General features: G+C 40.6%; 1 gene segment (V, D, J or C); it reads right to left on the bottom strand.

Moving 5' to 3' along the window:
- Nucleotides 1–623: 623 nt before the first annotated feature.
- The window catches only part of LOC142088603 (T cell receptor beta constant 2-like), a 52,618-nt gene continuing 38,478 nt past the window's right edge, over nucleotides 624–14,763 (bottom strand). The window contains 5 exon segments of the C gene segment in view: nucleotides 624–971; nucleotides 3,106–3,212; nucleotides 4,305–4,322; nucleotides 4,685–5,020; nucleotides 7,814–7,866. Coding sequence covers nucleotides 954–971; nucleotides 3,106–3,212; nucleotides 4,305–4,322; nucleotides 4,685–5,020; nucleotides 7,814–7,866 — 532 coding nt within the window.

Here is a 14,763-nt window from a genome sequence, read left to right as displayed (position 1 = left end):
ATCGCGCTCTACAACTACCTGAAAGGAGGTTGTAGCGGGGTGGGTGTCGGTCTCTTCTGCCAAGTAACTAGCGATAGGACGAGAGGAAATGGCCTCAAGTTGCACCAAGGGAGGTTTAGACTGGACATTAGGAGAAATTTCTTTACTGTAAGAGTGGTCAGGCCTTGGAACAGGCTGCCCAGGGAAGTGGTTGAGTCACCATCCCTAGAAGTATTTAAAAGATGTGTAGATGTGGCGCTTAGGGACATGGTGTAGTGGGTATGGTGGTGTTGGGTTGATGGTTGGACTTGATGGTCTTGGAGGTCTTTTACAACCTTAATGATTCTATGATTCTATGATTCTATGCAGTCTGCTTGCTAGCTGGCCCTGGATGCTCACGCTTCCAGTCGCTGGTACTGCAGTGTGCAAGCCTCTGAAGCCTGCAGCCCCACTCCAGTTGTTGGTACACAGTGTAAGTACTGGATGAGCCTTCTGCTGTTCTCATAACAGATGAGCTATTCCTGTAAGGATTATCAGTGAATGTTCTTTAATGCGAGTTCCTTATGATAATACACATCACTGGAAGTTGTGTTGTAGGACATTATTGCTACAAAAAACAAATTAAAAAAAACAACAACTCATGCTTCTTGAATGGAAAAGAAGCTAAAACTTTATTCCTAATTGAAGGAGCTGGGTCCTCAGCCTCTGAGCATTAAGAAGGTGTTAGTTTTAAAGATATGATACTATACGATATGATATGATACAATACGATATGATATGATACAGTATGATGTGGAAGTACAGGGAAAAACCCAGCAGTGATTACAACAAAGTGGGAAGAACAGGAGGGGGGACAGAGAACCACCAAGAAATAATATTCAGAAGTTCTTAGACAGAAGCATAGATCCTTTGCTATGGAAAGGTAATTTGCTGTGTTTCTGCTGACGTGATGAAGAGGATTCTTCATTTATTCTCTATAATTTGCCACCAGCCTAATTGAAAACAAAACAGAATAAACAAATTAAAAAAAAAAACAACCCAAGAAAAAGGAACAAATACAATAATCTAGGAAATAGTAGACCATATTTATCAATGTCCCAACTGTTGTGTTTTCTGAGAGCATTAACAGAAATGACCATGCTTTCTCCCCTTTTTGTACCAAGGAAGTGTCTTAACCGATACAAATTATTTACTTACGTACTGAACTAATGTCTTTACCCACAACTTTGTGTGTTAGATGACTAATCTGGTGGCCTTCTATAATGGAGTGACTGCATCAGTGGACAAGGGAAGAGCTACAGACGTCATCTACCTGGACTTCTGTAAGGCCTTTGATATGGTCACCCACAACATTCTTGCCACTAAATTGGAGAGATATGGGTTTAACGGATGGACTGTTACATGGGTAAGGAATTGGCTGGATGACTGTGCCCAAAGAGTTACAGTCAATGGCTCAATGTCCGAGTGGAAACCAGTAATGAGTGGTGTTCCTCAAGAGTCCGTACTGGGACTGATAACATTTAATACCTTCATTGATAGTGGGATTGAGTGCACCCTCATCAAGTTTGCAGGTGACACCAAGCTGAGTGGTGCAGCTGATATGCTTGAGAGAAGGGATGCCATTCAGAGGGACCTGGACAGACTTGAGGAGTGGGCCCATATGAACATCATAAAGTTCAAGGCACCTGGGTTGGGGCAATCACCAGGATCAGTAGAGACTGGGGAATGAATGACTTGAGAGCAGCCCTGTGGAGAAGGACTTGGGGATACTGGTGGATGAAAAATTGCAAGTTAGCCAGCCATGTACACTTGCAGCCCAGACAGCCCATTATATCCTGGGCTGCATCAAGAGAAGTGTGGCCAGCAGGTCGAGAGAGGTGATTCTGCCCCTCTATTCTGCTTTGGTGAGATCCCACCTGGAGTACTGCATCCAGCTCTGGGGTGCCCAGGACAAGAAAGTCATGGACCTGTTATAGCGGAGCCAAAGGAAGGCCACAAAAGTGGTCAGAGGGATGGAACACCTTTCCTATGAAGAAAGACTGAGAGAGCCTTTGTTTGTTCAGTCTGGAGAAGAGAAGCCTCTGGGGAGACCATCTTGTGGCCTTTCAATATACAAAGGGGCTCATAAGAAAGATAGAGAGAAATTTTTTATGAGGGCCTGTAGTGACAGGACTAGGGGCAATTGGTTTTTAAATTGATACAGGGTAGTTTTAGGAAGCTACCTAAAGAAGCTAGAAATTTTTTACGATGAGGGTGGTGAGATACTGGAGAAGATTGCCCAGAGAAGTTGTGGATGCCCCATCCCTGGAAGTGTTCGAAGTCAGGTTGGACAGGGCTTTGAGCAACCTGATCTACTGAAACATGTCCCTGCTCATGGCAGTGGGGCTGGACTAGATGATCTTTAAAGGTTCCTTCCGACCCAAACCATTCTGTGATTCTATGATTGTGATCCAGTAAAGTACAATCCTATTCCCTCTATTATCCTTGAAAACGGACACAAAAACATAATTGGGATTTTGTTCATACTCGCCCTCAACTCTACCAGGTCACTTTTCAAATATACCTCCCAGTCCTGCTTTTAAAGGAACAAGTGCCGAGATTTACACTACCCTCACTGGGAATATCTTTCAGCCGTATGAGAAACTTACTGATAAAAAGTATTTCCTGGTAGTTAGTTAAACTTATCCCATTTGTTCAGATTTATCCCATTGTTCTTTGTAAATCTTTGTAAATCTTTGTTCAGATATATGCCAGCTATCTCCACAAAAACCCTGCTTATTACTTTTACTGCAGGCATTAGTCCCTTTTCAAAGATTACAAAAAAGTATGATATATCTGATATTTCCCTTCTTTACTTTCTGGAGAAGTTGTCCTTAATTCTCATCTTTTTCCATGTGTTTAAAGAGTATTTTGAGAAGGAATTGCTCTGCTAGATAGTATTTATTTTATTTGAGTTCTGGAAAAACAATAATGGAAATTTCATCACTTGTGATTTTCCAAACTGGCCTGCACAAAGCCCAGCAGAGCATGTGCAGAACAACCCCATAGCTGAGAATAGATTTAGTCTGTATCCACTGATCCTTGTACTAGTGAGTAAGCTCAGCCTTCAAGTGGCCCCAAGCCTACCTTGGCTGTCCGCACCAGACTGCTCACGAAAACTGCATAGAGGAAAGCTTTGCCACAGAGAATGAGGTAAGTGAGCTTCAGAGAATTTCCATACCACAAGTAGGACTCTGCAAATCAAACATCATTTGTGTATTGAATTATCATCATCACAAGAGACTAAATCTAATGTAGCTTTAATCAAATAAGAACCCTTGAAACCTTTAGCTAAGCGACACAAAGGAACTAAAGCCAAATGAATGGCTCTGTTGACAGAAGATAGCAGGGGATGGGAAAGAACACTGTGATTCAAAGAACCAGAAGTAAAAGCGAGTCTAGGAAGGACAGAGATTGGCTTTATGCTAAGAAAGTATGTCCTGATTGGAAATGGAACAACCATTGTGTTGCCACACCTACTGAAAAACTACTCTGTTCGTGTGAATCCCCTTTTAGGAACTCAAATTAAGCTAAATCACAAGATACTAATTTTTTTCACTCATTATTGTCAGTGGCCTTGTGAGTGCTGCTGATATATCAGGGAAATTTTACATAGTCCAGAATAACATGGTATCTAGAATTTTTATTCTTACAGATTTTTTGTTCTTAAGGAATTGCAGTTATATTGAGACACCAGCCAGATCTTGCTTCAGCCTTAAGATTCCTGAAGCATTAAAGTTGATGAAAAACAAGGGTGTGTAAATATATATATAAAGAAAAGAAATATAATTTTTAATATGGGTATCCTTGCAGTTTGGAGGGGAATGTGACTTGTAATGAGAAGTATTCTGAATTTGATATTAAGAAATATTCGGAATTCTGGATTCTGAATCTTGATGTCATAATCACTTGACTAAGTATAAATTTTTTCTTTCATGGCTGAGCAAGCAGCTTCCGAACAGAAGGCAGTGTTAAGGGCTGAAGGAGATGATAAAAAGAGCAAATTACACTCTATAGGAAGGTTCCACAATTTCTTCTGTTATTTCAAAAGGGAATCATAAAGAAGAGCTAAAAAAAAAAAAAAACGAAGCACAGCTACATACAGCATGCACATACAACCCTCCCAAAGTATTTTTTTCTTTTTTTTTAATCTAACATACAAACCACTTAGATGAGGAAGTACAAGTTATTCTTGTAGTAGAAATCTCACACAGCTTGTACTTAGCATCAGTAAAACTGGAATTAAAATACATACAAGATATTTGCCTGTGAGAAGACACACATACCTTCCGTGAGTGCACAACCTGAAAGACAAAAATGAACTGAAAGTCATGTTTCTCTTCAATACAAACAGAACACAAATTTTAGAAGTTTCAGTTTACAATATACTGCCTGATTCATTTTACTATACTATATATTTTACTATACTACAGAGATTTCTCAGTGAAAATCTGAAGAAACCTTTGAAAAACTATGGATGTATAACGATAATGTAGATACAGAGGCCCAGGAATATGAAAAGACATATGCAAATACCTACGTATCTACGTATATATTTGTGCCATAACAACACCCTATATAGAAGTTGTATATATTTGTTTTTCACATCATAACCCACACCCTTTTTCTAGTTTGTACAGCATGGTGATACACATTTTTTACTCACCAACATCACCGTAGATTAATTTGTGTATTGATTCCAGTGTGTCATTCTTAAAAAAATTGGCAACACACTCAAAACGGTTTAAAGGATTGAACCACTCCTGGGCTGAGATCCTCAGTCGGCTGGTCAATGAATAGGTACTCCCATTCCGTGTGGAAAACTCATCTGTTCCCACCCCTTCTGTCCTCTTAGCACCATTCACCTTCCAGACCAGATTCAGGTGGTCAGGGTAGAAACCAGAGGCCAGGCATACCAGTGTGGCCTTGCTCTTCTGTTGGATCTCTTGCTTTGATGGAAAAAAGATGGCCACTGCTGGAGGTATGATTTCATCGTTCTTCCCTGAAATGGAAAGAAGTATGGCCCAGAGCCTCCATTACTGTCTTCAAACAGAAACCCCTTAAAATTGTACTGTATTTGTGCTGTGTGACTCTGGCCTTTTAACAACTGTCTATTTGACAATTAGTATCTATTAGATAGGTAGACACCAGGAAACTGAAAGCATTTGTCTTCACTCATTACACGGAAACATAAAAGGTCTGGGTGCAGAAATGCATGAGTGTTTTAATTTCTAGCATTGTCTCTGTCAGAAGAATAGGAAAGCTGAAAAGAAGCTGAGCGAACAGGTAGGCAGAAAAGTGCCCAGTAGTGCTATAAGGCCTGTATTTGTAATATTGTACTAATAGATAAGAGTCTGTGTTATAAAGCACAAGTATCTTCAATTGACTGCGTTACATTCCTGGAGATGTAGTAAGACATAATGGTTATTGCAGTGTTCAGAATGATACTGCCATGTGATACCCTACTTGCACACCCCTTATCCCCCCATCTAAGAGTGACTTGAAAGGAAGGAGCTAATCTTTCTCACTGAAGGGAAGAACACTTTAGGTAGGTAACTTGCATCTGCCTGGGACAAGTTTTGCTTTAGGTCTTGCTATTCTTTTTCAAGACTATGAAATATCTCTTTATGTTATTTATTATTTAGGTTATCCTAGGTATGAGAAGCCTTCATCCTAAACTACACATCTTCCCAAAATGATGCAAGCTTCTATACACTCACAAACCAAAATATGTCCCCTGTCCTAGTTTAATACCTACATATAAGACTAAAGACAACAGACTTCTACAGTCAAAAGGAAGTACAAGGCAACAATGAGATGTTACTTAAAAGCTAGGCAGTGACCCTAAAAGCCACCATTTTTTTTCCATATACTTTATTAGAGTGTCTTTTTTACTCATCTAGTATGATAAACCCACCGGCTCTGCAGAGTGCACCTGGAAACAGAAATGCAGAGAGAACTATGAAGCCAAAGAGAAAACTTTTACTTTTTTTCGGTGTGAAGGCACTATAAATTGTAGATTTTCTTCCTGATCACTCCCTCCTTTCTAGAATGAAGAGAATTAGCAGAATTAGCAGAAACTTATATCTTGCATAGATCTTGACCCCTAAGCCTTAGTGTTTGCTTTCAACTGTTAGCCTTAATCATGATTGTCAGTTGCTTGCTCTACAAAGATCCCTGGGGTGCTTCTGTGAAAATGTGTGAGCTTGTACAGACTTCAGAAGAGGTAACTAGACAGTAATGGACATAACTCCCTAGAAGGTTTGGAACTGCTCTGCTTTCCTTCCAGTGGACATGAGGAGAGGTTGATCACTTTTACTGGTCCTTTCTAGTACTTGGCTTTATGAATTTTTTTCCTATCCTAAAAGTATCTCTGACATAAGTTCATTGTCTCATAGCCTAAATGGCTAGTGAGTGAAGATGTGGAAACAGATAGGGAGGACCCAAAAGAAAAATAAGAGCAATTTAACAGACGGAAACAAAAAAAGACAAAGAAGGTGGCCGGTGGAAAAGGCAGACAGAAAGAATGATAAAACTACTGGAAAGACAAAGACAGCTAGAGAATGAGCATGCTTGAAATGAAAAAAAGGAGACTGGTACAAGCAAGAGCAGAGACAATCAGAAAAAAGTGTTATCAACAGCCCATTCTGTTCTGATCTTCCACAGTATTCATGGCAGACACTGGCACAATGCTTAATCACTTCCATGCATAAACTCATGCATTCCCTGTCACACATTTTTAACCCACCTACGAGAAAAAGTTCTTCCATTCCCATCACGGCAAGGTCAGTTTCATGATTTCTTGTTATCCACTCCTACTCTTGTTTTAAAATCATCTATGTATATGCTACATACCATTAACTCAATGGAAATTTTCAAGTGTCCTCCACACTGAGCACTTGGGTTAATCACAGCTACTTACTTATAACTGTGAGCACAGCGACAACTCCAAAGGTAAGTAGCACAGTTAAAAAACACAGCTGTACAAGATCAGACTGTAACCCGCAGTGTCATTATGCTCTTCTTGCCAGCCACTTAGTTCCTTAAAATGGTACTGTTTAAAGGAGCAGGCACCAATGTGTATTTCTATCAGATGTGGCAGTAGCAGATGGAAAAGGTTATTTTGCTGTGTGATTCCAAAATGCCTTGATATAGGTGATGCTAAGTCCTTTCCTGGGAGGGGAGAAGGCAGAGAAAGCAAATGGGGAAAAAGAGAAAGAATAGAGGGGAAAAGTGCGCTGAGAGAAAAAGAATATAGACCTTTTCAGGAATTAGAAGTCATGAAAAGGACTGTTAGAGGAAGCCAGTGTCCCAAAGCAACTTTAGGCAGCCTGCCCACCATCTATGGAGAGGGGGAGAAAAGTACCAGCAAGACTACTCTGTCCCTGCCTGATTCAGCAGATACAAGAATCCAAACTCTACCTCTGCAATGTTCATTTTGATTGTTACATAGATGAACTGCAAAAACTTGCAAACTGAAGAAGGATATTTCATTCCTAACCTCTGTAATGTTTTCTTGGAGAATGAGAGAAAACAGAATTATTTCTTCCTTTTTCCCTACATGAAGTTCCTAGTAAGGGAAGATAGAGCCAATGGACACAAGGATCTCAAAATTCGTGCCTGCAAATCCTACACTTCCATATTAGCACATCTCATTTTAATAAGCAACCAATAAAGCATTAATCCTGTCCTCATGGCTGTATGAAAAATTATCATTATTCTGCTGATAATTAAGAATGCTCTTGTCCCCTAAACCAGTATCACATATATCACGGAGATCTGACTTCTGTCTTACCTAGGACTGTGAGTTTTGTCCCACTGCCAAAGTACAGTCTTTCATTATTCACACTGTTTTGCAGCTGTAGGAAAACCTCTCCTCTACTCTCAGTGCTCTGAGCCAACCTGTGGACTAACCTTCCCTTCATGCAGTACCAGCAAAAGAAGAAACACGAAGTATATTAATTTATGGTCCCCTAAAAAAAAAGGAAGGTCTGTAAGGGAACACCACCACATCTGTGTTTCCAACGAGGTGAGATCAATCTCAGAAATACCTCTTCCAGACTCCTTTTGCTTCAGGCTTAGGTGAATCGGTTGTTGCAGCTTTCACCATTTCTTTAGAGGACATTTATCTATTTATCTAGGTGTACTGTTAGAAAATATTTCCCATACGCAGACAGAGTAATTTTCTGTGCTTATTTTCAACTGAACAGCCTCATTTCCTTATTTTACTCATTTCCTTTCAACATCATTAATATTCTTCTCTTGTAAAATAAATGTCTTTTTTTTTACTTACAAAATAACTTGTAATATATAACACAGGACTCTGGTCCACTATCCCCATTGTAGCAGTTCCTAAACATCCCTCCCTTTCTCCTGCCCTGGAAGGAAGTTTTTGCTTTTAATGCCTCTGTTCTCTTAGCTATGATTATTAAAGTTAGCTGCATAATTGACTATGGTCAATGAGAGATCAGTGTATCGATTTTCACCAGGTCAGGCACCTCAGATTCATACTGGATTTCAAAAAATGTGCTAATCGCTGAATTTTTCCTATAGAGATTGAATTTTATCACTTGTAATCATTTTACTCTGCAGCAGAATGGTGTGATACACCATTCTTCTGACTCCAAGAGCAATACAACGAGAAGAAGAGATTACCATTATTTATCAGAGTCTTAGAATCAGCATGATTTTCCCCTGGGTTTGGAGAGAGTTCAAATCCAGAAGTGTGACCCAGAGAGAAACATTCCCTGAGAGCTACTTTTATTTAAATGAACCACATATTCAGTTCCTGTGGTTTTCAGTGGCCTTTTAGCATCTATTCTGAAATAGTGAGACCGTTGTCCTAAATGATCTTTTTATCACCATCCTGACAAGCCTATTTTGTGGAAAGAAACTTGCTGTGCTGTGGAGAGTTGTTTTCTATAACAACAAGGAATTAAACAGCTGCAGAGAGCTGTTAATATTGCTTATGATAAAGTTGAGTATTTATTTGTGGCTTCTAATTTGTCAATTAAAAATGCTAGTACATTTATTTGTCTTTCCCAGTTATCTGAGATAACACATGCTTTAGTTTACCCTGAAAAGATCCAAAGTAATTTAAGTTTGTAGAGTCTTGATTTTGTTTTCTAGACCTGTCCAAAGTATAACTGTAACTCAGTTCTTTCCAGACAGATAGCCTTTCATTGACTTGTCCTTAATCACCTGTAGCCCCAGGAGAACTAGCATTAGGGAGAATAGTTATACTTTTGGGGAATAGTGTTTTTTGCAGATGTCGATTTATTAAAACAATATATTTATGACATGCACATATTTTTTAACCCATTCCTTATCCTAATGCTTTCTATGGACAGCTTTTTATTCACTGAAAATGCATTAATTCAGTTCTCCAAAGTGAAATGTGTGTCCCTACTTAGAGTACTAAACTTAGGCTATTCTCCAAAGTAGACTGGATTACTAGCACATCAGGAAAACACCAATTTAATAATGAAAGGGAGAATAAGGTTGAAGTGAAGTTCTCTAAAGAGAAGACCTGAAATTAGAAATGATTTAAAAGAGAAAACAAAAATTTCTTACCCATTACTGTAAGTTTTGTGCCATCGCCGAAAATCATGTTATTGATGGTCACGGTGACAAAGTGTTGTGTCATAAGCTAAGAAAAGGGATGCACTGCAGTTTTACTTTAGTAAGCAGAAGCTTAAGCAATGTTTACTGTACCTGGAATCCCAAAGATCCCTCAATCTCTGTCTGAAGTGCTGTGGCAGAAAACCAGCTTGAAATCTCATTGTATAATTTGTAGCATTTATAACAGCATTTCCCAGGGTTTTTTGATACTTATTTTTATTGTCTACATTTCACAAGTTGTTTTACAGCCTTTCTCTAATCTCCATGTTATCTCATTGATATTACCTGCTATTCTTGTTTTGCAGATGTAGAAACCATGCAGACGTACCCGAAGTGGTAGAGGCTGTCATTGTCTACAAATATAATTCCTGTACAACTACAGCTTCCTTAATGTCGGTCTTGTACTCTAAGCATTGTGAAGCCTTCCTTCCTGTAACTTGTGGAGTTAATAATCAAATAATACTTGCTTTGTTGTTGTCATAGTCACATGCCTTTCATATAGGTGGTTTGCCTTTGTGGCACTGAACTAAAACAAATCCATTTGTTTTCCCTTCAATGGCAGGCCAGCCATCTTGAATAGTCTTTCAGGATCCCATTCAATTTTCTGATAGGTTAAAAGTAATCCACACAAGGAGAGTCCAGAAGAATCAGTTGGCTGGTCTCAGGCAAACCCTTGATATCCATTAGGAAGAACTGCAGTGAGACAGTGTGGAGAAGGGTTAGAGAAAACCTTTGTGCTCACAGGCATGAGTCAGTCAGTGGACACTGGAGGCTTATTTAAGAGAGAAAACCCCAACACATTTTATGTAGTGCCTCTGAGAGACACATGCTTCATGTCAGAATTCTTTTTGTTACACATTTATCACGTTAAAAAAGAACAAAACACTATCGCATCAGAAAAAAAATATTCTTTTCTTCACATACTCTGATAGGTTTTAGGTGCATCTGCAGTCAATCTGGTTTGCTGAAAATTATTTCAATGTCTCAAAATCTCCTGGCTTGTTTTCCAGAAAGGGCAGGCTCAGTTCTCAGATGATGAAAGCAAATCCTAGCATACTAGGTGTGTCAAGAAAAACCAAGACAGAACATGCTCGCTATGCTGCAGAATTCTCTGTAGCTGTCTTAACACACTCTCCCACAAGGCCTATGCACATACGGGTTTTTGTAAAGGCCTCGTGGGGAATGTATCATTGTGGATCACCTGTCCCCACAATGATACAACCTTGTACAAAAACAATCCCACCTATGGCTCTGCCCTCCCATTTTTGTCACCCATTCACCATGGAAGATTACCATGGGAACCACAGGCCACATCCTTCCTCTGCCATTGCTGTTTCTGTGTGGTGGTCTGATTACCTCTTAGTGTATCCATTATCCCTGAATTTATAATCCTGACATTTTTTTCCTATAGACAAAAAAGTAATATTTTTTTTCTTTTATTAGCTGGTTTTAAATGCACTTATTTTTCGATTGGTAACTTCATGGCAGTGTTCATGCTGCTTGTCTTTCACTCTTTTTTTCTTCTGCCCCAGGATGATAAACAGACCTCAAGCCCGCAGTAACTGGTTTGCACTGAGAGCGATTTGCTTGCTACAGACTGGTGTTTCTGTTTGTAGCCTGGCCTGATTGTAAATATCCTCTTTCGTCTGTGCTGCACTTGTCACGGTTGCTCTGAAAGGGAGGGAAGTAAGATGCTGATCTCTTAAGTTTGTATTCCTCTGACTGCCCTGTTACAAGAAGCAGAAGTACAATCTTCTTCCAGGTGCCTGTGACCCTGACTATGAAAAGGCTTCAGCTACAAATAAGAGCATGCCTTCATTTTGGAGACTGTCTGAAGGGGGTGAGGACTGGCAGTGACAGGTAACAGGATACTTTTATCTCCCTCCCTTACACATAACTAAATGGAGACACAAACCAGTATTTTTCTTTCCCCCATAGGTTTGTCCAGGTATGATGTCACTCCCAAGAGGGAAAGATCTGTGCCAGTGAGACTGTGTGTACCAGCACATACTGAGGCAGTACAGGGAAAGACAGGCATGTGAACAAACCATTTTAGGTTTGGGGCATACGCAGCCCATACTGGCCTAGTCTTCTCACATAAAAGGTCAACACATAGTCAGCAACATGACCAAGTACCTGCAATAAACATGTTGTTCATATTGCTCTTTTTAATGGTTTCACTTCAGTCTGTCTTGATATAAAAAATAGACTCTATGTACAGGACACAATACTTTGAAACACGGTAATTCTACTAGGAAAATCACAAATTATTTTCTCTTCTTTTCAGATATCACAGAAGAACTCATCGTTTCTTACACAGCCTGTTCAGATGGGAACAGCTGTTAGTGTCCCAGAGAAGGGAATGAGAAACACAGACGATGCTGAAATATTTAGGACCAAGACATAGGACTACAGAAGGCAAGATATTGGACAGGTGATCTCAGGGGCCCCTACAGTATCCTCTCTTCTACAACAGCAAAACTGTGTGTTTAAGTCACTAATTATGGGAATTACTGCAGACATTTGTCTCTGTTTAGATTGAAAACTTTTTAAAAATACATTTAGTATTTTATTTGTCTGGCTCTGCCTAAATAATAACACTAATAGTGGGCTATTATTTGCCCACCTTGGTCTTAGTCTCCCTCTGATCTCAGCACTGTTATTCAGGGTCTAAAACCATTCTACTAAAATTCATTTAAGATTATTCTGTCTCTTTCTCCAGTCTACAGCTCCATTAGTGTCCTTACTGTCACTAACAGACTGTCTCCCATATGGTGTCTTTCGTTTAAAAACAAGCAAATCACCTCTGTGTTAATTTTGAAGGAGTGTGTCTATGTGGTATTAACATTTCCTCAGGGCATGTTCATAAGGCAATTTCCAAGACATGCCAGCAGAGACCAGTCTTGTCCCACTTTAATGTTCATCTGTAACCTGTCAAAAGGAAAGGCCTTGTAAGCCATGAATTCAAATGAGTGAGAGGGAGATACAAGAGGAAAGATAGTGCCTTGATTTTTATTTCCATGTCTCTTATAGGAGACTTCATGGGCCAAGCTTGAAAATTCGCAAGCAAGAGACATTTAGGGACATATTTTCTAACAAGGTATCATTTTAGTGGGGGAATTTCACAGGAGAGTAATGATTGTATCACTTACATCAGTCCTGGATTCTTCTTTAGAGTTTACAGAAGAAGCAGCTATGAAGAAGAATCTACAAAGAAGCAGGCAGAACTACAGAGATGCCCGGAGCTTTACAGATTTGTTTTAGGGACACTAGGAAGTCCTTTTCATAAACATTCAGTCTTCTGACCATGAACCCCTAAAATTAAGCAACAGCCCCTTTTCAGGTCATATCTGTGTACTAAGAGGGAGGGAGAGGATGTGTAAAATCACATCCTGTGGTGGGTTTATCTTGGCTGGCTGCCAGGTGCCCTCCAAGCCCCTCTATCACTCCACCTCCTCAGTGGGGGAGGGAGGGTGGGGGGAGAGAAAATAAGATGAAAAACAACTCGTGGGTTGAGATAAAGGCAGTTTAATAAAGAAAAAGCAAAGGCCGCGTGCAGAAGCAAAGGAAAACAAAAAGATTTTTTCTCTGCTTCACATCAGCAGGCGATATTCAGCCACTTGCTGGGAAGTAGCACCTCAGTACACGTAGCGGTGCTCTGGAAGATAAATGCCTTAATAATGAATGTCCCCTCTCCTCTTCCTCTCTCCTAGCTTTTTATTGCTGAGCACGACATCATATGGTATGGAATATCCCTTTGGTCAGATTGGGTCAGCTGTTCTGGCTATGTTCCCTCCCAACCTCTTGCCCACTCCCAGCCTTTGGAGCAGGGGCAGGGCGGGGGCGGGGGGGGCAGTGGTTGGAGAGACAGCCTTGATGCTATGCGAGCACTGCTCAAAAGTAGCCAAAACACTGGTATCTTATCAACATCTTTCTAGCTACAAATACAAAGTACAGCACTATGAGGGCTGCTATTGGGAAAGTTAACTCCATCCCAGCCAGACCCAATACCCATCCCTATGTCGATAGTGATGCTATACCATCCTATGTACGTATATTTCCTTCCCTTTGTTTCCCTTCTCTTCCAGCCTGTGTCTACTCAAGCTTCTTGTAGAGGCCATTTGATTTGGCCCAAGCTGTTCCACTAAAGAACAATATTGCTTCCCAAATATTCATCTTCTGCATCCAATGTCTGTATTGGACGATTAACACAAGGTTTTCTGTCCTGTTATTTCTGTTCTGAGTCAGTTCTCGTCTCACAGGAAGCTTGAGAAACAGCAGCTGTGGTGGGAAACATCTTCTGTTTAACATCTTCATTAATGATCTGGATGATGGGCCAGCAACTTTGCAGACAACACCAAACTGGGAGGAGTGGTTGGTACACCACAGGGTCATGCTGCCATCCAGAAGGACCTCAACAGGCTGGAGAAATGGGCCAACAATAACCTCATGAAGTTCAACAAGGGGAAGTGCAAAGTCCCGCACCTGGGCAGGAATAATCCCATGAACCAATACATGCTGGGGGCTACCCAGCTGGAAAGCAGTGTGGCAGAAAAGGACATGGGGCTCCTGGTGGACAGCGAGTTGAACATGAGCCAGCAATGTGCCTTTACTGCAAAGAAGACGAATGATATCCTGGGCTGCATTGAAGTATTGCCAGCAGGTTGAGAGAGGTGATCCTTCCTCTCTACTCAGCTCTGGTGAGGCCACACTTGGAGTCCTGTGTCCAGTTCTGGGCTCCCCAGTACAAGAGAGACATGGACATACTGGAGAGAGTCCACAAAGGGCCACAAAGATGATTAAGGGACTAGAGCACCACACATAGGAAGAGAGGCTGAGAGAGCTGGGACTGTTTAGCCTAGAGAGAGAAGGCTTAGGAGGGATCTGATTAACGTATATAAGTACCTGAAGGAAGGGTGCAAAGAGGATGGAGACAGGCTCTTTTCAGTGGTGCCCAGTGACAGGACCAGAGGCAATGGGCACAAACTGAAACGCAGGAGGTTCCTTCTGAACACAAGGAAACACTTTTTTACTGTGAGGGTGATTGAGCACTGGAATAGGTTGCCTAGGGAGGTTGTGGAGTCTCCATGCTTAGAGATATTCAAAAGCTCCTTAGACACAGTC

Source organism: Calonectris borealis, chromosome 1 (assembly GCF_964195595.1).
Source record: "Calonectris borealis chromosome 1, bCalBor7.hap1.2, whole genome shotgun sequence".
In the NCBI taxonomy this organism is placed as follows: Eukaryota; Metazoa; Chordata; class Aves; order Procellariiformes; family Procellariidae; genus Calonectris; species Calonectris borealis.
The sequence above is the reverse complement of the archived record's forward strand: the minus strand, read 5'-3'. Positions and strand labels throughout refer to the sequence as shown.